At 42.3% G+C, this 26,023-nt stretch overlaps 1 protein-coding gene across 1 annotated transcript in view; it reads right to left on the reverse strand.

The window, feature by feature from the left end:
- Positions 1-25,477, reverse strand: part of birc6 (baculoviral IAP repeat containing 6) — a 122,509-nt gene extending 97,032 nt beyond the window's left edge. Inside the window, exons 1-8 of the mRNA XM_054796633.1 lie at positions 24,995-25,477; positions 13,124-13,305; positions 5,586-5,723; positions 4,034-4,227; positions 3,122-3,233; positions 1,805-1,887; positions 1,490-1,715; positions 1,220-1,389 (exon numbers count right to left, since the gene is read on the reverse strand). Coding sequence (XP_054652608.1) covers positions 1,220-1,389; positions 1,490-1,715; positions 1,805-1,887; positions 3,122-3,233; positions 4,034-4,227; positions 5,586-5,723; positions 13,124-13,305; positions 24,995-25,205 — 1,316 coding nt within the window. The 5' untranslated portion in view covers positions 25,206-25,477. The remainder of the gene's footprint in view (positions 1-1,219; positions 1,390-1,489; positions 1,716-1,804; positions 1,888-3,121; positions 3,234-4,033; positions 4,228-5,585; positions 5,724-13,123; positions 13,306-24,994) is intronic.
- Between the last annotated feature and the right edge of the window lie 546 nt (positions 25,478-26,023).

Here is a 26,023-nt window from a genome sequence, read left to right on the forward strand (position 1 = left end):
CAGCGTGCGTGTTTTGATCTCACAAAGCTTACGTACGTTTGATCAAGTGTAGCATTACTACAGCTCCGCAGCAGATGTTAAACTCCAATGAAGAACAGCGCCTCACGTCTCATCATTGGCGCTAACGAGTGACGCCGGGAACACTGAGTGGAGGTAGGATTGCAAGGTTTATAGTGCGTCTTTCTTTATAGTGTGTCAAAAAATCCACAATCACCACCGGGTTTCAAAAGACCAGACTACTGCGTGATGATAAGGACAGCTAATTTACCAAAACTGACACCGAGAGCGACAACGAAAAAGAGAGAAAAAGACTGATAGAGTGTGTGATGAAGGAATTATGCGGCTGTTCAATTCTGACGCTGAAGAAGACAAATTTCATGCTGGAGAATGAACGCCACAATGAATGACTTCTGGTAGGCTACTGTTTAACTAGCTGTGCTACATGCACTGCACTGTTTGGAAAAAAGCATTTATTTAATCAAAAGTTACAAAAATCTTTCTGTGTACTATTGTCGTCAAGTATTGAGATTTTGCACTTTGTTCGGTGGTCCTTGAATGCACTATAGTTGTGTGCTGTGGAATGTAAACGTTTGGCTACATTGGCACTAGCATCGACAATCAATCCAGCCTCAAAATTTGAGTGCGGTGAACACAAGTTAATACAGTATGTGATGATAAGTCCTGACTGGAATGACGACCAGACTAAAGGCTACATTGTGAGTCCGATTCTGTCTGTTCATCCATCATCTTACATTATCGTCCCTCAGTGGTTGAGTAGCCATACAGTTTATATTTTAAAATTCATTGAATAGTGTGTGAGGCATACTTAGGGCTTAAATCTGGTGAACAAGAAGAGAGGAGGCGAGGGTTCTAATCTACATGTCGACGTCAATGTCGAGCTAGCGAGAGGGTGGTGAGCCGTGTGCCAAAATGAGACATTGCTCTGGCTGTTTTTCCGCCATTGACTGGTGTAAAAAAAAAAAAAACATGCAACAACTTTGGAATTTCTAACTGTATATTATTTTTTGAATAAAATAATGGCTATTTCCAAAATTGACATGCATTTACATAAAATGTCATATAGTTATTTTCATTTTTTTGTATCATTGCGCCTGAAAGTTTCCCGGTGGTTGGGGAACCTTGCCATACATGGTGTGTGGACGGATTGTGGTTGACATTGGAGTTTCCCATGTGTGATTATATAGTGTGTGGTCTTCACCTGTCTCCCTCCAGCTTGGGCAGGTCCGAGCAGGAGGAAGATTCCTCAATCCAGGCCAAACTCTGTGTCCGAGACTCTGTCAGTGTCTGCTGGCTGTGTTCACCCCCACACAGGATCAGCTGCTTCAGGATGGCTGGGTCATACGGGTTAATATCAAACTTCAGGTGTACCTGTTAAGCCCACAATATTTACACATATCAACCATTGCTACAATTTTTTATCTCCAGCTATTAAAGAAAATGCACAGGTGATAGCAATGTGTGATCTGACCTTCATCATTTTCGAGACATCCCAAATACAGATCTTGCCCCTCTTTGTGGCAACAGCCAGGAACTGTGGGCAGCTGCCAAAGCCGTAGCAGGCAATTTTGTCCGAAAAGTCGGGGCTGTTGGGAAACTGGGCTGGACTGGTTGCCAGTGTGACTGACAAGGGAACATTTTGTGTGTGCTCACCCTTTACAAATGGACAATTGGGGGAATGTCGCTCGTGTTCAGACCTGGGAGGGTTGGTGGAGAAATTGCAGATGGCGTTTATTCACATATAGTCAGTCCTGATTGCATTCTCTGGAAAACAATCTTCACTCACCACGGCTCATCTGTAGGTTCCCAACATACCAGACACACACTGCAGGTGAAACACATGGCTCGGTCATCCCCTGTTGAGGCAGGCTATGGAGGAGATGGATAAGGAGACGTCATAATCACTGTAGCTGCACTACTCATCATGCATTTTGCACATGACTTGTTGCTGTCCAATTGTCAGTATTGTCTGTTCAGGTCATGTCGTACATTTACGTTATCTTGGGGACAGCGACATAAACTAACATTTATCGAGAACTTGGGTTGGGCATCGAGCAGCGATGGGAACCGGGACTAACCTTCCAATTCTCCCGGAATGGTTAATTTTTTAAAATTTCGATGCCTATGTTCGGTGATTGGCCAGCCCGCCAAGCGCCAAAAATGGCAGCATAACACCAATGAAGAAGAAGCGGAGTGCCCTGTCTTTGACGCACTATGCCGGACTTATTCCAACCAGTCAGGTAAGGTATAAATGACGTCGATCTTATGCCAACACTGAAGCAGCAAACAAATGATACTTTATATTGCGAATACAGTGGCAAAACTCAAATATCCCGCTAACGTATGGCTGTGTCATTTTTCATAAGACAAACCACCTGACATTAACCCTAGCTTTAGCCAGGAAGTTGACCAGACGCCTCGTTAAGTGTTACTCCATTCACCGTGGTTGTTTGCCATGATTAAGTTAGTTTCACGTTGGACGTTGGATATTCGCCTCCATAGCAACAGCGCTAGTTCCCCCTCACTGTACCCGGACTGCTCTTTAATGGTGCGGGGAGCTTGCACAGGAAGTGTTGCTCTAATTGCTGGTTGTTTATACTAGGGACCGTCAAATTACTATTGCGTTGAAGAGAATTTGTAAACAAAAAAAACAAAAAACCCCCCAATATATTCTAAATCAAAACATCAACTTTCTGCATGCAGGTTAGTAGGAACTCCGTAACATGGTTAAGTTACACTTTGTCTATTCTGAATCATAAGACACGACACAACACAAACAACAGAAAAATGTCATTTTTTTCATGAGTAAAAATCATTTGTGAACGTGTACTCCTATGTAAAGGGACTTCAACATGTTTGTTCAAGTTCAATGGATTGATATTTGTATACTGTTATAAATAGCCCTGTGAGAAATTAATCGTAAAGTAATTTTAAAACGTTCAAATCATTTTTAAAAAATCATGGCGACATTCAGACGTTTCATCCAAGAACTTTGGAGACTTTTATGACCCTACCTGTGAAAAGAGTCGGAATCAAGAATTGTTCGGAACCGGAATCGAAACCGCTCAAATTCAAAGGATGCCCGACCCTATCGAGAACCTACCTGGTGGTAAAACCCGGCCTGAGCCATTGGATCGGGCTGAGCCCACCGGTACCCAGCATGTGGCCATGATGTAAACGTCTCCCTCCTGTTGGCCTCGCTGTACATTAAAGATCTACAGGGAACAATAAGATAAAGAGCATCAGAACAACATTCGTTGGGGAAAATATGTATTTTGTAAGATTTGATTGAGGGGGTTGTTTGTAAAAAGGCTGATAGCTATTTTACATACGTACATTTAAGGACAAATCTTGTTCTACTAGTTACCAATATGGACATTTCAGCTTTTTATCATTACATTATGCCAGGAGCCCCATATGGGACGTGAAGTTTAGACAATTCCAACAGGCCACCAATTTTCCCCATGTGGCCCAGAATTCATGGGTACTCAAATTACTCAACGCATCTCAACCACCTCTAATTTTCAGTTATCACACACACTATCAACTGAGCATTATCAGCCCAGGCTTTATTAACAGGAGGAATGTAAAACTCTGTCAGCTCACTCTTCATGACAACGGACCAATGTGGAGTCTGCATCACTGCTGATGCCGCACCAATTCACCTGTCAATCTCGAGCGCCATGCTTCCCTCAACCCGAAGTACTTAAATCCTCCACTTGGGGCAGGATCTTATACCCCTGCTTGTTAAATTATATTTTTAGAATGTGCAACTGACCAATAAAAAAAACACAGCTGCGGGCCGGAAATGGCCCACAGGCCGCACTTTGGACACCCTTGATGTAAACATTGCTTCCTCCTTCTGGCGTAGTCTTCTTTGCCTTGCTCAGTGGAGCGTTTATACCGGACATTCCTCACCACCGACAGAGGCTGGTGCTTTTCTGTTACAGCCAATGACTTTTTGCTGTCGGAAACTAAATCTAGGAGCTTATTCCTTATTGTGCAGATTACTCACCTGTCTACAGAGCGCCCAGGGCCCACCCCAAGCTCAGGTCGGGCGCTTGACAAGAGGTAGGAGAGTCTGTCCATGATGGATGAGGCCACAGACAAGGCAGCAATGTTCTGGTTGATCTTCTTCAGCTCACTGACAATGGCACTGGCAACCAACTTCAGCACATGGTGGGGAAGCTGGAAGGTTACCGTTGCCCACTGAGAGGAGCAGCCACAAAAAGGACGACACGATTAGTAAACTCACAGAAGTGATGCACATTTGGCGCAACAGGGACGCAACAGAAGAGTTGGAATGTATTTGCCTTGAGGGCAGCCAAGTGAGACATTCCAGTTCATGTGTACGCCATTACATCAGACAATTACATTCATCTGGTGAGACATACGCAATCTTTGTTGCTCCAGTGGTTCCAGGGCTGGGCTGAAATATGAAGCACCGGTGCCAATACGGAACTGTATACCAGCCACACTGGACTACAGTGACACACAAACACAGGACTACAGTCTCTTTGTGGCAGTGGTGGGGGTGGGAGGCATAAAGGCGACATTGTCAAATTTGCTTAATTGGCCATGATGCATTCACGTGTAATTGTAATGCACACTGTAGGAAAGAGGAATAACGTCAGGTTTTTTTATGTCACAAACAGGACAGAGCTGCCTGTGAGTGCTTTTAGATGGGGGAGGGGCCCACAGCAGCACTCACAGCTCATTGTCATGTCAGTCTCCAAAAGACCTTTTTCCACTTTTCCCAGGTGGGGTCACGGGGACAGCAGCCTAAGCAGGCAAGCCCAGACTTCCCTCCCCCAGCTACTTCGTCCAGCGCCTCCCGGCGGATCCTGAGGTGTTTCCCAGGCCAGTGGAGAGACAGTCTCTCCAACGTGTCCTGGGTCTTCTCTGAGGTCTCTTACCGGTCGGACGTGCCCTGAACACCTCTGCAGGGAGGCGTCCCGAAGGCATCCTGACCAGGTGCCCAAGCCAACTCATCTGGCTCCTTTCAATGCGGAGGGGCAGCGGTTCTACTCCGAGTCGCTCCCGGATGACAGTGCTTCTCATCTTATCTCTAAGGGAGAGCCCAGCCACCCAACGGAGAAAACCCATTTTGGCCGCTTGTACCCGCCATCTTGTCCTTTGGGTCACTACCCAAAGCTCATGACCATAGATGTGTAGGACTGTAGAGCCACTGGTAAACTGAGAGCTCTGCCTTTCAGCTCAGCTCCCTCTTCACCACAAGGGACCCATGCAGAGTCCTCATCACTGCAGATGCCACACCAATCCGCCTGTCCATCTCGCACTCCAAAAGACCCTGTACTGTAAGGTTTCCACAACAGGCCACATTCCCAGAAAGTCCCGTTATAATGTGTTTATGAGCACACAAATGAATGCACAGGAAACACTGAAACGTACACTATAAAAAAACAGAATGAACTGTCCCAGCTATGACTTTACAAATGATCCGCCCTTCTAGATTGGCATTACTTTGATTGGCACGCTCATGATGTAACGTCTCTTCTTAACATGGCAGAGCAGAAAGTTGAAACAAGTTGTCTAAGTTGACTCACCTTGGCCACTTTGTGATTGGCTGCTGTCTCATGTGAGGTATTCTTCAGGCCTTCTTTAAGCTGTACAATGAAGAGTTCGTAGCCCTTTGTGTTAGAAACATCGATCTTTTCCTGACAGGCTGACAGCAGCTGCTGGGCCTGACAACACAAACATATTCATTGGTCAAAATATTGCAGATGAGGCAAAAATGCACACCACTATTTTGCCTCGGTTTGCGTGCATTCTCCGGTTAGCATAGCGTTACAATATGACGCGCATCTTGCCGTGTTATTGATACACAGCACGAGTCCAGCTGTTTTCTTAACTCATTCAATACCAAAGACGTATTGACACGTTCTTATAAGCCATAAAAACAGTCACAAGGCGGCAGATGTGCATTTGATAAGAGCTTGGCAGGGATCAGGTACTCAATGGAAAAATCACACACCACAGGAAGGAGAAAGTGAGAGCGTGGAGGAGTGTAGCCTGCAGAAGGTTACGCATTGTTGGGACATTTTAACACATGCACATGAACGCACAGTTTAGTTCCAAATGTGAAAACTGTAAATAATTTATTTGTAAATAATTTTTTATTTTTAATGTGAAACAAGCCTTTTTGGTGTTGTTTATGTTGGTTTAGTAGTTTAGATATTTCAGCCCTCACAAAAGCAAAAAATATTTGTGTCAAAGTGGAAGTTATGCTTGAAATTTATCTTTTCACACAAAGCTGCTTTGGTTTGGTTTGGTGTGGTTTAGTTTATTTGAATATGAAGGTTACAATGGAATACAGCTCATGAATCATTCTTCCGGTTCCACATGTCCAAAAGGAGTAGGAAGAAGCAAAGCTTATTTCATCCTACCCCCATCCATTCCACATCTAGTACAGTACATATTATTCACTTCCTGCATTCCATCTCATGTTTTATATGACAGTCCTATAATAATAAATAACAAAAAAAAACAAAGACAAAAAACAAGCATCACAGAACAATCAATGTGATGATCAACACTCTTCTGCCTTGTGTTTAGCGAATGTCAACTGCTTGTATTGTTTATGAATGTGCTCATCTCTGTACATTGTTCGAGTTCCTTGCTCAATCCGTTCCATAATTTAATTCCACATACAGAAATGCTGTGGGTTTTCAGCGTAGTTCTGGCATATAAATGTTTTAGGTTTAATTTTCCTCTAAGATCATATTTCTCCTCTCTGATAGAGAAATACTTTGAGGTTTTTGGGTAACGAGTTCTTATTAACTTTATACATTATTCTAGCGGTTTGAAAGTGTACTAAATCTGCAAATTTTAATATCTGTGATTTTAAAAATAGAGGGTTTGTATGTTGTCTATACTTGGCATTATGAATGATCCTCACCCATCTTTTTTGCAATACAGTGAGTGAGTGAAGATTGCTTTTGTAATTATTACCCCATATCTCCACACAATACATTAGATAGGGTAATATTAAGGAATAGTAAAGAGTGTGGAGTGATTTTTGATCAAGAACATATTTTGCTTTATTCAATATTGAAATATTTCTCGCCACCTTTTGTTGTATATTTAATATGAGATTTCCAACTCATTTTTTCATCTATTATGATCCCCAGGAATTTATATTCTTCCACTTCTTCAATGTCCACGCCATTAATTTGTATTTGATCGTACGTATCCCTTCTGCTATTTCCAAATAGCATTATTTTAGTTTTACTTAAGTTCAGGGATAATCTGTTCCTGTCAAACCATGATTTTAATATGACCTTTTCACCCTTGACCTTTTTAATGAGTTCTTGTGTGCTTTCACCAGAACAAAAGGCAGTGGTATCATCCGCAAATAACACCAATTTTAAGTCCTTTGTTACTTTACAAATGTAATTGATGTACAAATTAAACAGTTTTGGTCCCAGTATGGACCCCTGGGGTACTCCACACGTGGTGTAGAAACTCCCAGATGTGTATTCTCCTAGCTTTACAAATTGCTTCCTGTTTTCTAGGTAACTTTTAACCCAATTCAAAGCTAATCCTCTAATTCCATACCTTTATAATTTTGATGTTAAAATATTGTGATTAATTGTATGGAAGGCTTTTGTCAGATCCATGAATACAGCTGCTGCACATCTTCTGTTGTCTATAGCAGTAGTGATTTCCTATGTGATTTCGAGTAGTGCCATAGAAGTTGAAATGTTGGCTCTGTAACCATATTGACTGCCTGCTAGTAATTCATTCTTATTAATAAATTTGTCCAACCTATTATTTAATAGCTTCTCCATAATTTTAGAAAATTGAGATAACAGGGAAACTGGTCGATAGTTAGTAAATTGATGTTTTGTCATCCATGGCTGGTTGTTTTTCTTTTGCTTCTTGGACCAGGGCCAGGGACAGTTCTAATCGTAGAGCTGCAGACACTTTCCCAACTTTGCTCTTCCAGACCTTTCCTGATGTTCTCCCTTTTTTAGTCGGGAACTGATATTTTCCTGAAATGTACCTATGTTCTACTGCTGATCAGTAAAGAACGAAAAAAGGTAGAAACAAACTTTTCATTCCTGATGAAAGATGGGAGTCTAATCTTTCTTTTGGTAGGTTCCATGTTTGCATAGCCATAGAACACAATATTCTGTGTGCCTTGAAAGATCAGTCAAAATAGTCTATATTGGCCAAAAGTCCACACAGAGATGCCCAAGGAATCCAGGTCTTCCAGATCTCCTGACTGTGTGGACAACATGCTAACCATTCATCCACCGTATAGTTTTACATGTATACAACAATTGTAAATACAAATAAATGAGTAATGAAAGGGCTAAATCAATATTTGAGCTCACTTTTACCTTTACTGAGTACTCTTCCCAAAGACATGATGTGGCTGCAAGATAGCATACGGACACCATCTTCTTGTTTTGTTGTGAGTTCTTTCTTGCATTCGATAGTGTTTCTCACCTTCTTAATTAAAATGCTTGAAACTTTCCATTTTGGGTACAGTAATTGAGGTGAGAAACACTACTGAATTCAAGAAATAACTTGTGGCAAAACAGGAAGGTGGTGTCCGTGTGCCGTCTCGCTGCCATCGCGTCTTTGGGAACACTCACACCCAGGATCACGTCTTCAGTGCAGGTAAAAGTAACCTTAAATGTGCATTTATCCCCTTCGGCCATCATTTATATGCATATAGACCTGCTGGGGGGGTCGTGCTCTGCCAGGCGCTTGGGCGTTTGTCGCCGCTGCTCTTTGTGCTGTGCTGGGCCGTTGTCTGTGTCTTCGCCTCCCCGAGTCTGTCTGCAGGCTTGTCGGGGGTGGGGCTCCGGTGCGCGAGTGGTGCGCCGTCAGCTCTGGTGGCATGTGGCTGGTCTGGCTTCTGGTGGCTGGTGGGGTCCGTCGGCTGGTCTGCTGCTGGTCTCGCCTTCTCGGGTCTGGTGCTTGTCCTCCCTGCGGCTTGGGGTGCGGCACTCCCGCTGCCTCTCCGGGGTTTGCTGCCCCGCGGGTGTTGGCTGGCGCTGTGTGGTGGTTCGCCTGGCTGCTCGCCCACTTGCTCATTTGCCCGCTTTCCTACTCGCTAGCTCCTCTGTCTGCCTTGCTGGCGCCATCCTACCGTTGGGATGGGGTGGCCTGGTGTCTTCCTGTTCCCCGGCGGTCCGCGCTCTCCGCGCCGCGGGTTCTGGGTTGTATGTCTGGGACCCCGGGGTCCCCGGCTCCGCTGCTCCTTGGGTTACCAATGGGGGATAGAGCGAGGCTTCTGGGTGTTGGGCAGTCGACCACTGTGTGTGTGCGCCTGTGTGAGTGTGTGAGTGTGTGTGTGTGTGTGTGCGTGTGCGCACCCGCGTGTGTGTCCGCATGTGTGTGTGTGCGTGGGTGCGTAGGAGTGTGTATGTGCGTGCGTATGTGTGTGTGCTTTTATTTATTTATTTGGAGGGGGGGGGCATACAGAAGTTTGCTCCGTGGGGTCGGGTGCTGGGTGATACATCTCTGCCGCCCATGCCTCCGCCGGGTGGGTGGGGGGTGTGCCTCCTGCATCCCTGGGCTGGTCTCAGGGGTTGGCTGTCCTCCGGCCCGCCGGTGCCCTGTCTTTGGTTGGGATTACCTCTCTACGGCCCCTTGCTTGTCTTCCCGGGGGAGTGGGTTCTCTGGACTGGCTCTTGGGGCGCTGATCTTTGTGCTGCCTGCCCCTGTGGGCCTGGTGGCCTTCTGGCGGCGGGGGCTCGGTCTGGCTATTTGGGGCGGGGCTCTCTGGGAGGTGGAGGGCGGCCCCTTTCCTTTCATACATTCTCAGTGACAATTACACGCCCACACATTCTTGCACCTTTATATATATGAAGTCTTCCCCACATACAGAGATACCTGTACATACACACACTCACAGTACATACGTACTTCCCCACATTACTCACTGAGCTAACCAGGGTGTTATTATGTTGTTGGTTTTATTACAGCGACGGTGATATCAGCAGTATGATTATAGTTTTTTTTACAATGATGTGCATTACAGTTATTGTCATTGTGATCACTATCATAGTTCATAATTTCATTACTACTATTATGTGCGACTGTTTCAATGCAGTATTATCATTGTGATCACTATCATAGTTCATCATTTCATGACTGCTATTATGTGTGACTGTTTCAATGCAGTATTATCATTGTGATCACTATCATAGTTCATCATTTCATGACTGCTATTATGTGTGACTGTTTCAATGCAGTATTATCATTGTGATCACTATCATAGTTCATCATTTCATTACTACTATTATGTGTGACTGTTTCAATGCAGTATTATCATTGTGATCACTATCATAGTTCATCATTTCATTACTACTATTATGTGTGACTGTTTCAATGCAGTATTATCATTGTGATCACTATCATAGTTCATCATTTCATTACTACTATTATGTGTGACTATTTCAATGCAGTATTATCATTGTGATCACTATCATTGTTCATCATTTCATGACTACTATTATGTGTGACTGTTTCAATGCAGTATTATCATTGTGATCACTATCATTGTTCATCATTTCATGACTACTATTATGTGTGACTGTTTCAATGCAGTATTATCATTGTGATCACTATCATTGTTCATCATTTCATGACTACTATTATGTGTGACTGTTTCAATGCAGTATTATCATTGTGATCACTATCATAGTTCATCATTTCATTACTACTATTACAGTATGTGTGACTGTTTCAATGCAGTATTATCATTGTGATCACTATCATAGTTCATTTCATGACTGCTATTATGTGTGACTGTTTCAATGCAGTATTATCATTGTGATCACTATCATAGTTCATCATGTCATTACTACTATTATGTGTGACTGTTTCAATGCAGTATTATCATTGTGATCACTATCATAGTTCATCATTTCATGACTACTATTATGTGTGACTGTTTCAATGCAGCATTGTCATTGTGGTTGTTGATATTATTTTGTCCTTTCCGTCAGAGTCTTTATAGTCATCACAGACATTTATTTGCTGATTTGCTGACAGAGCGGAGTCAGCGGCTTCACGGCTTCTCCTCTGCCCAGCTGAGTGGAGGAATGAATGAATGAATGAGCGAGCGAACGAGCTAAGGCGGTGAGGCGTTGAACATGCTGCCCGGCCGAGGTCCGGCCCTCGAGACCATATACCTCACCGTGATTGGTTCGTTCAGCTCCGCACACAAGTGTCATTCATATCAAAGTTGCGGGCCACACGAATATTAATTTTTCATATTAAGACGGGGGCCGCGAGTCTGAGACCCCTGGTGTAGGCTGCATACGCTACCACTCATGGATTTGTGACTCGCTAATGCATTAATAAAGTTGATTAAAAAAAATCTAAAGTTTGTTCCATTCCCAGTGTCACAGTGCCCTCTACTGGTCAAGCTGCAAACTTACCTGCAAATACAAACACGACAGCCTCTTCTCCTCTCCATCTTCACTTGCCAAGAAGACAGTTATGTCTCAAGGTATGTTGACATATTTTGACTTGTACGTAACTTACAAATAACTTACAAATGTCTGTTTGAACAGGCGTCAACGATCGCATGACTTATTGCCCGCGGATGCGGGACGTATTAATCATACGTTGACATACGTCGAAATGTTTTGTGCAGGCACAAAATTTTTGGACGACTTGAACGTACTATGACGTATGCCGGCGTGCTTCAGCGTGCTCTTCACTTATACAAAACTTACCCATAACTGATTGGCCGTACGCCAGCGTATTGGCCAATTTTTTCATACGTTGGCATAAGCTGGCTAAATTGTCAAAGTGTGACAGGCGTTGGGCATAAATTGTGAACACCGGCAACACGCTACGCATTCGTTGATATAAGTTGTCTATAAATTACAGAAACGTTCTATATAAGTTACTAATACGTCATGTTTACGTAGACCTCGTTATGAATACGCTATGTATACACCCAAAATTGAAAAAAAAAAAAAACATCGGTAGTTCAACGTATGCCATCAAAATTATCACGTTAGGCATGCGCTGCCTAAATCGTCAAGGTGTGACAGGGCCCTAACCGAGGTTCCACTGTACTCGCTGACATCCGATGTCAATATTGGATGGACACCCCTGACTTTCCCAGCTTGTGTAAATCTACATAGAGCTTCACTAAGCTCCTTGGAAATTCCTGTTGTTAAGAGTATTGGGAAATCCAATAATTGGTGTTCCACAAATCCTTTTATGCTGGCAAAGGGACCCTAAAGGCTGCAGTCCATCATTATCACTAACAAGAAGTTCATATACTGTGTATTTCAGCCTATACCAGGGCTGTCCTTTCCACTGAGGGCCGCATACTGACAAAATCAAAGGATGTGGGGGCCACTATTTTTTTTCAAACCAACTCCATGTAAATATGCTGTGATGTTTTTTTTTGTTTTTTTTTTTTAAAACAGCCTGCATGTCAGCTTTGTGTGATCAGTGAAAGCATATTATTAGTATGAACTTCTACTCCTTACATTAAAATTTTTGCTTTTTTTTTTTTTTTTTTTACAAACAAATATTTCAACTTTCTTGTTATACATTTATGCCCTGCGATTGGCTGGTGACCAGTCCAGGGTGTACCCCGCCTCTCACCCAAAGTCAGCTGGGATAGGCTCCAGCATACCCATGACCCTAGTGAGGATAAGCAGCATAGAAGATGAATGAATGAATGAATGAATGTTGTAAATTTTTTGTCGTAATATTACGACTTGTTTGCAACTTTATTCTTTGATTTGTTTCCCATAATATTATGACTTTTTTAATTACACATTTTAGTCTTTAATATTTTACTTTATGCTATTTTTCTCTTAATATTATGGCTTCATTCTTGTCAATTGACTGCTTATGTTTACATTTTTGCTGGGTTGTTTTAGAATGTGCCATGGACTGATAAAAAAAAAGTCACAGGCCGCAGTTTGGACACCACTGTGCTATTCTGTATGTAAAATTTGGACCCTATGCAGATGACAGAAAATCTAAAATCCATGAGAACTAGTGCACCAAAATCTTGTATGCTGTATAATCATTCCACCCAGGAGAAATGGCTCATAGAAATCATGAAAGTGCACGTAAACTGCTCTATTACCTCAGTGACAGGAAGCTCCATCTGAACCAGATCCTCAGGTTTGGCAACTGGAGGTTGGAGGGCTGTGTCCAACAGCAGGATGCCATTTAGGTCCTTCCTGCATCCCACTGCATAGTCGTCAACAAAAAGCACCTTATCCACAGCTGGAAAGTACTGACACCGGACACGGCCACCCGGTTTAACTGGGACAGGAGCACAAGAAAACACAACATGATGTTAAAAAAGAAATAAAAAGGTTGGAATGTGACACATAATGAGCTAGGCTAAGGCATTGGTGAATAATTTGACATCCACCACAATCAGAAACATGGATAAATTGGGTTTCATACGGCTGCTGCTTCACTCATAATGCACACAACACGCCTGTTCAAGGCTCTAAAATAAATGCTCAATGAGAAGTGAGTACCGTAAAGCACTGTGTATAAACCGCACCCGTGTATTAACCACACCCCCATTTTCAGGCTCATGGTGGGGAAAATTTTTTTTTTAGTTCATAAATGCTTGCCAACTCTTTCATCTCAAATCAACATGCGTAATGGTACTACGCAATTTCAAAAAGAAGAATAAAGGAGAAATCTGAACTTCGGCATCTAGATATTTAATATTATGGCTAAGCACAGATTAATAATAATAATAATAATAATAATAATAATAATAAATCAAAATAAAGAAATTTGCAATTTTCAGAGATGTTTTGATGTTTTATCTTTCACTGCTTCTCTTTTTCTCTATTATTATTTTATTGCATTGCTTCGGTGTGAATTTGAATAAACTCCAACGTTGTATTGTATTTGACATTGGAAGCTTAGCTTAGCTACAGACAGCCGTCAGATAAGTTAGTTGTATACACAAGCATTTTCAGCAACTGTACAGCAGAGGGCGCTAAAGTCAAAGCAACTGTCTGACCCACAGACGACTATTCTAAAATGGGCTTCTCGTCAATTTCTGCACCTGGTCACAGACCTGTCATCGTGTATAAACAGCACCCCGATTTTATGCTTTTTACCAGTGGAAAAAAAGTGTGGTTTATACACGGTGCTTTACGGTAGACCTCTCACATTTGAGCAACACTTGGGGTACGTGTATTCATAATTTTTCAGTCCCTATTTTACACGTTAAGTGGGAGACTGGAAGTATTGACGGTAGGCCTGTCACAGTAATCGATAAATCGATTAATGGAAAGATTTAAAAAAAAACAAAAAACAGTTGATCATTTTGCCGTCCTCGATAAATTGACATGAAGGCCCAAAAGCGATGGTTTCCAAGCAGAATACCACAGCTCCAGTCAACACTTGCTGAGGCCTTTGGTCGGCAAAGTAAATACAAAATAAACAGGAGAAAAATGGTTTCCGCTCACAGACGGTGTCGCTCGCTACATTGCAAAGGAAGTGCAACCTTGGTACCGTTGAAAAGCCAACATTTGGAGAAATGTCTGACAGACAGTATGAACTGCATAACCAAGTGAGAGAAGGAAGACGTGTTGAAGGCCATCAGAAACATTTCATTTTACTCCGCCACCACAGATATGTGGTCCAACTCAAATATGATCCCCTGCATTAGTTTAACATTACACTACACACACACACACACACTACATAACTGCTTGTGTGTGTGTGTGTATGGTTATATTTTTTAACAGTTTGGTTAGGTCTGTGATTTTTAAGTGCAATTTTTGCTAAAAGAGACTGAGTCCATTTCAGTTTCACTGATTTTTTGTTTGTTTAATTTATTATGTTGTTGAATGTATTTAAAAGCTCTTGACATTCCAATTACAATGTTAAATACACTTGAGTAATTACAGTTTACAGTGCTTTTGATATGATGTACACTCATTATGATGCCATATAATTCATGAAAAAATAGTCTCAAAAAATGTCAATCAATTATCGACAATAATTTGTCTGAAAATTATCGAAGAGCAAAATTTGCTATAGTGACAAGCGTAGCTGATGGCGTCAAGCATCTACGCGGTAAGCAAATATAGTGCAGTCCAGTCTTTTGGCGAGAAACAGTGCCAAGGAGAAGCCAGAGCCTGAAAAGCCTTCACAGGGCCCTATGAAGTCCATTTTAGTTTTTCCCCAAATTCTGTTTTTCCATTCAGAATAAATTTTTTTTTTACTTGTTACACTTATTTTACCAGCACAGGTCGCGTGCTTTCGGGGTTAGTAAATAAAATGCCCATTCATTAAATGCAATAATCAGGAAATACTCTAAAGTTCACAATGTGTGTCAAAGCAGACATCAGCTCATTTGCATACACACTTTCAATAGACAAATGCAATAGATGAGGGATTACTGTATTTGTGAAGATGGGGTAATATTGGCTTCCACCACGAGATCGGGCCGATCCGGTTGCCGTATCACGTTGGTAACTCTGAGCCACACTCCAACACGGTAGGTGCGGTAAGGCACCTCAAAGCCTGTTGCCAATCGACTCGCGCCACCCGCAGGAAGAAGAAAAGGCAACACCACCATGCAGACATGTCTGTGGTGGACCGTGGTCAAGCTAGTTTCACGTTGGGCTTTGGATATTGGGCTCCGCAGCTACAGCGCTAGTTTCCTCTCACTGTGCACAATACCATTTTTCAATGGCTGGCCAACAGTTGTCTCTTGCTAAAAATCTGAACTGTCCACATCTTTGCGAATGGGTAAACATCTAGCTAAATATACATACAGTGTAGAATTATTTCCCCCTAAGTATTACTTTGTTACTGTGTGTCACCCGCTTCGCTCTCCCTGTACAACAGGGGTGTCCAAAATGTGGCCCTAAGCTGTGATTTCAACGGCCCACCGCACAGTCTACAAATGTAATTTGACAAGGAAACTTTGAAAAAAAATCAATAGCAGAAATTTTACCAGAGTAAAGTCAAAATATTAAGAGAAAAAAAATAGTTTGAGAAAAAAGTTTCAATTTTATGAGAATAAACTTGTAAAATGAGGAAAAATATAATTTTAGTAACAATGTTGAAATAAAGAAAAAATACATTATTGTTTTAAAAGATATAAACTTATAATTACGACAAGAACATTTACAAGAGGAAAGCTGAAATGAAAGTTAGAAAATGTAAAAAAATCAGCAGAAATGGAAAAAAACAGCTATAATTTTACGGGAATAAAGTCAAAATATTAGTCATAATCGAATGAAGAATAAAAGTCCCAATTTTACAAGAATAAACTTGTATTATTATCGAAAATATATTATTTTTAGTGGCATTTCACCTATATTACAAAGGTGAAATTGAGTTTTTTCTTGAGTTACATATAGCTTCTTAACATATCTCAATGTCAAGATTCAAGAGAGTTTTATTGTCATGTGCATGGTAAAACAGCAGTTCTACTATGCAATGAAAATCTTATTCTGTTCATTCTCCCAAGAAAAGAAAGAAAACACAAGAAAGAATAAGAACATAAGAAACATAAACATAAATACCAATAAATTAAGCAACAACAACAGAAGAGACATTAATATAAATAAATAAATAAATAAAGTGCTATGAGTGTGTGCGTGTGTTGCGTGCGGCGTGTGCGAGTGCTTCGTTGAGAAGCCTGATGGCCTGTGGGTAAAAGCTGTTTGCCAGCCTTGTGGTCCTGGACTTCAAACTCCTGTAGCGTCTCCCTGACGGTAGGAGTGTGAATAATGAGTGTTGTGGATGTGTGCTGTCCTTGATGAGGTTGTGTGTTCTTCGTAGGACTCTAGTTTTATAAATGTCTTGCAGTGAGGGGAGGGCTGCCCCAACAATGTTCTGTGAGGTCTTGATCACCCGCTGGAGTGCCTTCCTATCACGTGTTGTACAGTTACCGTACCAAACAGTGATGGAGGCGGTAAGGACACTTTCCATAGTGCATCTGTAGAAGCAACTCAGGATTGTGGTGGACATGCCAAATTTCCTCAGTCTTCTCAGGAAGTACAGTCTCCTTTGGGACTTCTTCAGAATTTGTTGGGTGTTGTGAGACCAGGTGAGGTCCTCGCTGATGTGTGTGCCAAGGAACTTGAAGGTTTTCACCCTCTCCACCTCAGTCTCATGAATAAACGGGGGTCTATGCGGCTCCTTTTCCCTTGTTCTTGGGTCGATGATCATCTCTTTAGTCTTATCTGTATTGAGAAGGAGATTGTTATCACGACACCAAGCTATGAGGTCCGCCACCTCTCTTCTGTATGATGTTTCAACACCACCAGTGATCAGTCCGATGACTGTAGTGTCATCCGCAAATTTAATGATGCTGGTGTTGTTCTGGGAGGCCACGCAATCGTAGGTGAAGAGCGTGTAGAGGAGCGGACTCAGCACACACCCCTGTGGGGTCCCAGTGCTCACAATTCTTGAGCTGGATGTGCGATTGTGGACTCTGACTGACTGGGGCCTGCCTGTTAGAAAGTTAAACACCCAGTTACAGAGGGAGGGAGACAGGCCAAGTGTGAGGAGCTTATTTGTGAGTTTGTGGGGGCTGACTGTATTAAAAGCAGAGCTATAGTCTATAAATAGCATTCTGACATATGTGTTCTGGCCCTGTAGGTGAGAAAGGGCTGTGTGGATGGCAGTGTTGACTGCATCATCTGTGGACCGGTTCTGGCGATATGCAAACTGTAGAGGGTCCACAGTTGCCGGGATGCTCTTTTTGATGTGGGTTTTACAACATATCAAAGTGGCCCTTGCATCCTTTCATTTTACTATGTGGCCCTCGCTGGAAAAAGTTTGGACACCCCTGCTTACAACTACATCCCCATTGTTCTTGCACTCGATGTTTAGACGGCCTGACAAATCGTGATAATGTTCATTGTTTCATCTTACCTTGTGTTATTACTGGATTGTCCTGATTTTATTTTGTTGTTTTTTTCCATTGATAGTTTTCCCAATTATTAGGACAGAAAGGTTAGCTTGTACTTGGACAAAAGTCTTATCGCATAGCAAAATTATGTACAGTACAAAGGATATTTTCCCTTGAAAACACAAACATGCCAGAAAAAACATCACAAGGTAAAGTCAGGGTGCCTTGGCAAGAAGAATGAATATTGTGTGACACCTGTGAGCCCGGAGCAATGACTCAAGTAACTAAGTGATAAAATCACCTGGAATGGCAAAGACTCTTTCCAAGCATCCTTGTTCTTCTAACCCCAAACATGCTCAGTGATGCTCATGTCTGGTGACTATCAGGAGCTTTGATGTGCTATATGATACACAGGTATATCCCCATATTTTGCCCACAAAGTGAGTTCAAGACTAAAAGCACAAAAGAACAATCTAGGACATAGGGTGCTGTTTAAGAGGAGATTTTTAAATGTCAGCAGCAACTCAAAAATACTTGGGGGCATTTTGTTGGTTTAATGCCTGATTAATCATGTCTTTCACAGCACTATGGGTACAATTAGCTCATTGTCTCCATTCAATGTATGGAGACTAATTGAAATGCTTAAATGCTGCAGATGGTGCTTGGTGAGACGTGTAGCTTCTCTGAAGCCCGGTGCTAGCTAGCGACAGCCACCCCCGGTGCGATGTGTCGTTGCTCCGAAGCCTGGTGTTCGCCGCTGCTTGGCCACTCAGAGGCCCAGTGCCAGCTGGAGTTTGCGCTTATGGCGAGGGGTGGCTGTTCCGGAGTTACAGCGTAAATCTAGTCTATATCGATATGAACGATATGTTTGTTTGTGATATCATGCTTCAAAGAAATAGCAATATTTTTCTAATATCAACATATCGCCCCCCCCCCAGGCTAAAGTATGAGAAGCAGTGCCGTCCTGCTGAAGAATTTGCGCGCCCTTGTGATTTGGAAGGTAATGAGAAGCGTGTATTTCTTGATACTTCAGGCTGCTGATGTTGCCATCCACTCTGCAGACCTCTTGTACACCCCCATACTGGATATTCCTCCACCAAACTTGACTTTTCTGGGTGAATCTTGGGTTCATGCGGGTTCCAACAGGTCTTTTTCAGTATTTGCGGTGAGTGCCCCCGTCTTTGATGCGCTACGTCTGACTTCCTCTTAGCAGTCAGAATCAGGGAAGTCCGACAATAAATAGCGTCTGTGTCATGCCAATGGAATCGAGGGTTTCAGGATGCTCGCTGATGTCATGGAAGTTGGGTGTCAATAAAGGACGGGAGCTTCGCCAACATCTAGGCAAGTTTATTCATGTGCACAGTCCGTCTCTATTAGCAACAGTCAAGGGACCATCTCTACCTCCACAACACACTTACGACCTTCAAAATAAGAGCGCTTTAGGCTACATCCTGTTTACTTGTAACAAAAGAAGGGTGTCTTACACCAACACTGAGGCAGCAAACAAAGTATCTTATTTTTCAAAGTATGGTAAACATCTTTTGTCAAAGTGTCCTTCTGTAAAAAGAAACTTGATAACATTTATATTCATGTTGAATAGTTTGATATTTATATACTAGTTGATAGTCGCCCTGCAAGAAATTGATAGTAAGGTTGATAAAAAGTTCATATCATGAACAAAATTCATGTATCGAAAGTGTCCTTACCGCCTCCATCACTGTTTGGTACGGTAACTGTACAACACGTGATAGGAAGGCACTCCAGCGGGTGATCAAGACCTCACAGAACATTGTTGGGGCAGCCCTCCCCTCCCTGCAAGACATTTATAAAACTAGAGTCCTACGAAGAACACACAACCTCATCAAGGACAGCACACATCCACAACACTCATTATTCACACTCCTACCGTCAGGCAGACGCTACAGGAGTTTGAAGTCCAGGACCACAAGGCTGGCAAACAGCTTTTACCCACAGGCCATCAGGCTTCTCAACGAAGCACTCACACACGCCGCACGCAACACACACTCATAGCACTTTATTTATTTAATTATTTATTTACTTATTTATTTGTATATTTATTTGTATTAATCTCTTCTTTTTGTTGTTGCTTAATTTATTGGTATATATGTTTATGTTTCTTATGTTCTTATTCTTATTCTTTCTTGTGTTTTCTTTCTTTTCTTGGGAGAATGAACAGAATAAGATTTTCATTGCATAGCAGAACTACCTGTTTTACCATGCACATGACAATAAAACTCTCTTGAATCTTGAAAATTCATGGCGTTTCAGACATTTCATCCAAAAAGAGCTCTGGTCAGCACCCTCATTTAAACATGCAGACTTTTATGGCCCTGCCTCTTAAAAGCATCGAAATCAAGGATCGTTAGGAACCGGAATCAAAACCAGGATCGTTCAAATTCAAACAATGCCCAACCTTTCTAGTAACCAATTACTTTTTTCAATGGGATGGTTTGGATTTTTTGACATGAAATTGTATGACATCCCCATCAGCAGTGGACTACATTAACATGTGAGGTCTGATTATTGAGGAAACATGTTTATGATGCAAATGTATTACTCTTTTGAATGCATATTGTTTTGAGAAGCCAAACTCTTTGCTTAAATGACCCAGCAACTAAGCGGTACTATGTTCCTCTTTCTGGAAATCTGACCAGAACTAGACTCGCGGGACCACATGGGGGGTAAGTCACTGTTAATATAGTCCATTGCTGATGGGGATGTCATACAGCTTCATGTCAAAAAATCTGAACGGTGATGACCCCATGGGGTTGGATTTCATTTAAGGTTCACACCAACTTGACTGGTTTGATTGGGATGCTGGAGATTTAACTGCCACTACAAACGCGTGCATTTGCTCGTTTGTTTCCCTGTCTGCCAGTAAAGCTAGCTGTAAACTCGATAACGTGTCAATCAGATTTTTGACTTAGAATTGAGGATTTGACCAACTAACCAGTTTTCTTAGTTGATTAATCTGAAGCCCGTTTAATTGAGTAATCGTTCAGCCCTAGGTGGGCCAAATCAATATAAAGCAAAAACAAACAGTTAGTGGTTTTGTCCGCAACGTGTGAGAAAAGAGGCACAAATGTCCAACGTCAAAGCTGATATGTGAATAACTTGATTTGTCTAAAACACAAAGCTACAGTAATTGGTCTGCTTTCAAGGATGAATACTGTAAGGGAATTTAATGTTTGACTAAGTCAGCCCCCCCCCCCAACTCTGCAGCTCTAATTTCTGTCGTGTTTTAGCATTCAACAAAGATTGACTTCTTGCATTATTACACCTTTGAGGAATATCAGTTCAACATGTAAACCAGTTGTGTTTTGGCTGCTGGTGCATGAAGGAAAAGCCTTTAGACCAGTGGCGTACCCCTTCAGACATCTGATTTGAAGCCATGTACCCCCACCCACTCCTGCACACTTAAAAAACATAAACCATTTTTAATTTGAATTAAACATGATTAATTGGTTAACTAACTTTATGTTTCTGGTTTATTTTCTGGCGTATTTTGCATGGTCAAATACAAGAGCACTGGTAAATAGATAAGATGTCAATCTGTTGGAGATCCAAGTATCATCCTGCATATTTTTGATTTCAGACAGATGTTGGGTTGAGCTTCACTTTGGTCCACTTGCAATCACTGTGATATAAGTGTGTATAGTAATTCCATACCAAAAAGAAAGGGAAAGAACAAACATGATAAAGCAGCATTCAAAGTAGAAAAATACACACAAGCACCGATAAAGCCTCATTTTCTCTCATCCTGACACACACTTACGTTGCCAGGTTTTCACAGGGCGGGGATTGGAACATCCACCTGAGTCACACCTTTAAGATGAAACACTTTTAATACACTACATAATCATCAAACTAAGGTACTTATTCATTCATTGAACTCCCACAGAACAATGAACAACTTCATGCCAATTCTCCTTCCTTCCTTCTGCTATGACTGAGCACTCTGCTGTTAAATGCGCTCGTAACTGGGAGTATTAGGTGCCAATTGTTTTTCATTTTTATTTACGTACCCTCTATGACAATTGGCGTACCCCGCTTTGGGGAACTCGGCTTCATCTTTATCTTCATATTCTTAAGATACTTGCATAAAAGACATGGCGATTAACTGAAAACTTGTGATCACGATGGGTGTCACGGCTGACCCAACTTGCAAGACGAAACGATGCACAAGTCGCTGATTCTGTTCATAGTTTTTATGCATAGAATTTCTAGGCCAGGGTTCGGCAAACTTTTTGACTTGCGGGCCACACTGGGTTAAAAAAATGTGGCGAAGGGGCCGTCTATATATAGATGGCATCAAGCAGAACGACATACTTTCTCGTGGTGGAACAAAACGGAAGCACATGCATAGCAAGTTATAACGCATCACATAAATCTACAACTACGCGCTAAACATAGTACGTAAACATATGTCCGCAAGGCATGCTGGGTAGTCCAGCTGCGACAATATCAACTATGAACACATGTTGTGTTGTTTTGGATGGCTATTTTGTACAAGCTACAGATTGCATCTGACTATTTTGGTAACTCAAATGTGCCACAGTGGCAGTGCAAGTCACGAAGCCAACTACAGTTTCCAAGATAAAAAGGTTTAAAAACAGGAATTTGGAAATACCCAGTCGGCCGGATTAAGACGCTTGGCGGGCCTGATGTGGCCTGCGGGCCTCAGTTTTCCCACCCCTATTCTAGGCGCAGCCAAGGTGTGTAGAGGGTCCAGTTTTTTCAGGCTCTCGTCTCTACTATTTGCAGATGATGTGGTCCTGATGCAGTCATCAGGCTGTGACCATCGGTGTTTACTGGAGCGATTCGTAGCTGAGTGTGAAGCTTCTGGGATGAGACTCGGCACCTGCCAAGCTGAGGGCATGGTTCTCAGTCGGAAGAAGGTGGATTGCACCCTCCGGGTTGCGAGCGAGGGCTTTCCGTGGGTGGAGTATCTCAGTATCTCAGCGTGAGGTGGACAGGCGGATCGGCGCAGTGTCTGCAGTAATGCGGTCACCGCACTGGACCGTCGTGGTGAAGAGAGAGCTGAGCTGGAAGGCAAAGCTCTCAATTTACTAGTGGATCTATGTTCCCACCCTCACCGAAGGTCATGAGTTCTGGGTCGTGACCAAAAGAACGAGACTACGGAGTGCCTCCTCTCCTTCACATGGAGAGGAGGCAGTTGAGGTGGCTCGGGCATCTAGTCCGGATGCTTCCTGGACGCCTCGCTGGTGAGGTGTTCCGGGCAGACCCCGGGGCAGACCTAGGACACGCTGGAGGAATTATGTCTCACAGCTGGCCTGAGGAACACCTCTGTGGCTTCCCGGTAAAATGAACGACGCTAATGAGGATTCCACTATAAATAAAATGTTACTTACATACTGATGGCCCTGATGTCATAATACAATAAAATGTTTACACTTCTTCAACAGTTAGAAGTGGCCTTCTGAGGGCAGCCATGACTGTAGTGTCACAAATTAAAGTTACACATGTGGAACACACGATGTAACTGTACCACATGGAATATTCTGGTAACTAAATAAACGCTTACAAGTATAAAGTATAGCACTTTATTTATTTATTTATTTGTATATTTATTTGTATTAATGTCTCTTCTTTTTGTTGTTGCTTAATTTATTGGTATATATGTTTATGTTTCTTATGTTCTTATTCTTATTCTTTCTTGTGTTTTCTTTCTTTTCTTGGGAGAATGAACAGAATAAGATTTTCATTGCATAGTATAACTGCTGTTTTACCATGCACATGACAATAAAACTCTCTTGAATCTTGAATAAATGTAAAACATTACTAATGACGATTTTATAGAAATGTATAACCCACAAGGCTTATTGGGAAGCCCACATGCACACTTCCCCAACTGGAAGTTGCCCAGCATGCCTTGTGGGTACTTTAAGGGCAGGGTTTTTTTTTTGCCATTTGGAGTAGTCTGAGAATGCAACCAGCGTCATACGATTTGGGCCTCCTCGTCATGATTATTTCATGATTTTATTCATATTATATATCATGATTTTAACGCTCTCCTGCTGGACAGCATAATCATGCAGTATATATAGACAGTCGGTTTATTTATTTAGAGAGGATGAACGTGACAGTGACATCAACTTCCGCATGCTTGATTGAGAAGAGAGGAGTGTGCAAAACAAAACAAAAAAAAACGGAAAAATGAAATCATAATAGTACAATAATATTAACACCCTATAATACCAAACAATTAACAGTAGCAGGATTTGTCATGCTGACTAAACGTCAAAGGACATTCTAAACACACACAATACACTTCCGGCCTTCAAAATAAAAGCCCTGTTTTTCATGGGTCCACTTGCAAGACATATCTGTGGGGCAGTGTCGGTGGGCCTGTTTGTGCCGGTGTGGCACAAAACACGGATCTTGTGAAATTTGTACCCATTTGGTATTGGCGCATGCAAGTTAAGGGATAAATGCATAAAATGTGTATGATTTTAGCGCATGCGCAAAACCGGCAGGAGTACACATTTTATAGGGTCCATATTTTATGCCACACCGATCCTGGGTTCAGGGGACTGCCTTCACACGTGACCAAACGAACAGGCTGGAGTTTGTTTTAACCGGACCAAAAAAAAATGACAAGGACTAAAACGAAGCAGTTTAACATGTGCTGTTTTTCAGGCAATACAATTCACGTAGTCATGTTGATGCGTCACTTTATTGGGCTACTCTTGAGTCTACTACTGTATTAGACAAACCCCTGAGCTCTTAGGTCATTATAGACAGAGCGGACATGGCTATGGAAGGCTGCTACCCAGCACAGTGCTAAGTGAAGCGCCAAGCTATTAGCTTCCATTAGCTTAGCTTGCACGGTGGCTGTGTCATGAATTGAGACTTGTAAACACTGGAAACATAGCAAACCTTCCAACATGATGTCAAACATAGCGGCACGTCATACCTCTGAGTGTGTTTCAATCATCTCATTAGGCCCAACGATCAAGTGCTAATCACTGCTAGCGGTAGCTCGGGTCCAACTTTCAGCCAAGTGTTGACAATCACGAGAGGCTTCGTGTGGCTGTCCGAGCCCGGGAGAGCTCCGGTGCTTACCGTGAGGCGTGGAAGCCTGGAGAATGGCCCCAGAAGTGCCGTCAATGACTTTGATGCCCCCTTTACTTGTGACGGCGAGGATCGCATTGAGGGTCGGGTGATAGGAAAGGCTTCGCAGGCCCTCCTCGTCGCAACGCAGGCAGCCGTCTCTCAGTACAATCCAGTCCGAGGGGGTGGACGAGCCGGAGCCCGGCGAGGCCGCGGCCGCCATCTTTCCCTATTTTTCCCCTTCCCGTCCCTTCTTGTGTGTGTTAGGAAGCGTTGACACTGTCAATAGAAGTAAATCTACAGGACTAACTCCACACTGTCACTCCTCCGCCACTGCTGACCCCTTCTGTGGCTTCTTGCCGTCCGCCCGTCAGCGTAGCAGCGGCTATTCACTAACAGCGTTGAGAAAGTGCTGGCGGGCTTAGCTGTCAGTTACATGATAGTCACACGAAGGTAGCGTAGCCTAGTGGCACATCTCGCGATACTTCCGCGTTAAGGTCGTGCCGGCGGGTGCCACTACACGTTCCGTACCGGAAACGGGATCTGTTTCGTACGCAGAAAAAGCTCGACGTCACTTCCTCCACTCGAATTTTTTTTTAATGACGTCGCGTGCCGTGATATATTTTTATATAATTTTAAATTTAGATCATAAATGGTCACTAACCATACAACATATTATAACACTGAATCGTTGACATAGAAATACTGTATATATTTAAAATAAATAAATATGCACTATATATATGAAAAAGTTATGTTTGTCACACTTAAATGTTTCAGATCATCAAACAAATTTAAATATTAGTCCATGTCAACACAACTGAACACAAAACTCAGTTTTTCAATTAAAAAAATGTATTATACAGGGAGAAAAATAATCCAAAGCTACATGGGCCTGTGTGAAAAAGTGAGTCCCCCCTGTTAAAACACAATTTAACAGAGATGAATTGAGAATTTGTGTGTTGAATTTATTTATTTATATGAATTTAATTGAATTTACATGTGTAAAACGTTATAAAGCCATTTCTAAAGCTTTGGGAC

Source organism: Dunckerocampus dactyliophorus, chromosome 13 (assembly GCF_027744805.1).
Source record: "Dunckerocampus dactyliophorus isolate RoL2022-P2 chromosome 13, RoL_Ddac_1.1, whole genome shotgun sequence".
In the NCBI taxonomy this organism is placed as follows: domain Eukaryota; kingdom Metazoa; phylum Chordata; class Actinopteri; order Syngnathiformes; family Syngnathidae; genus Dunckerocampus; species Dunckerocampus dactyliophorus.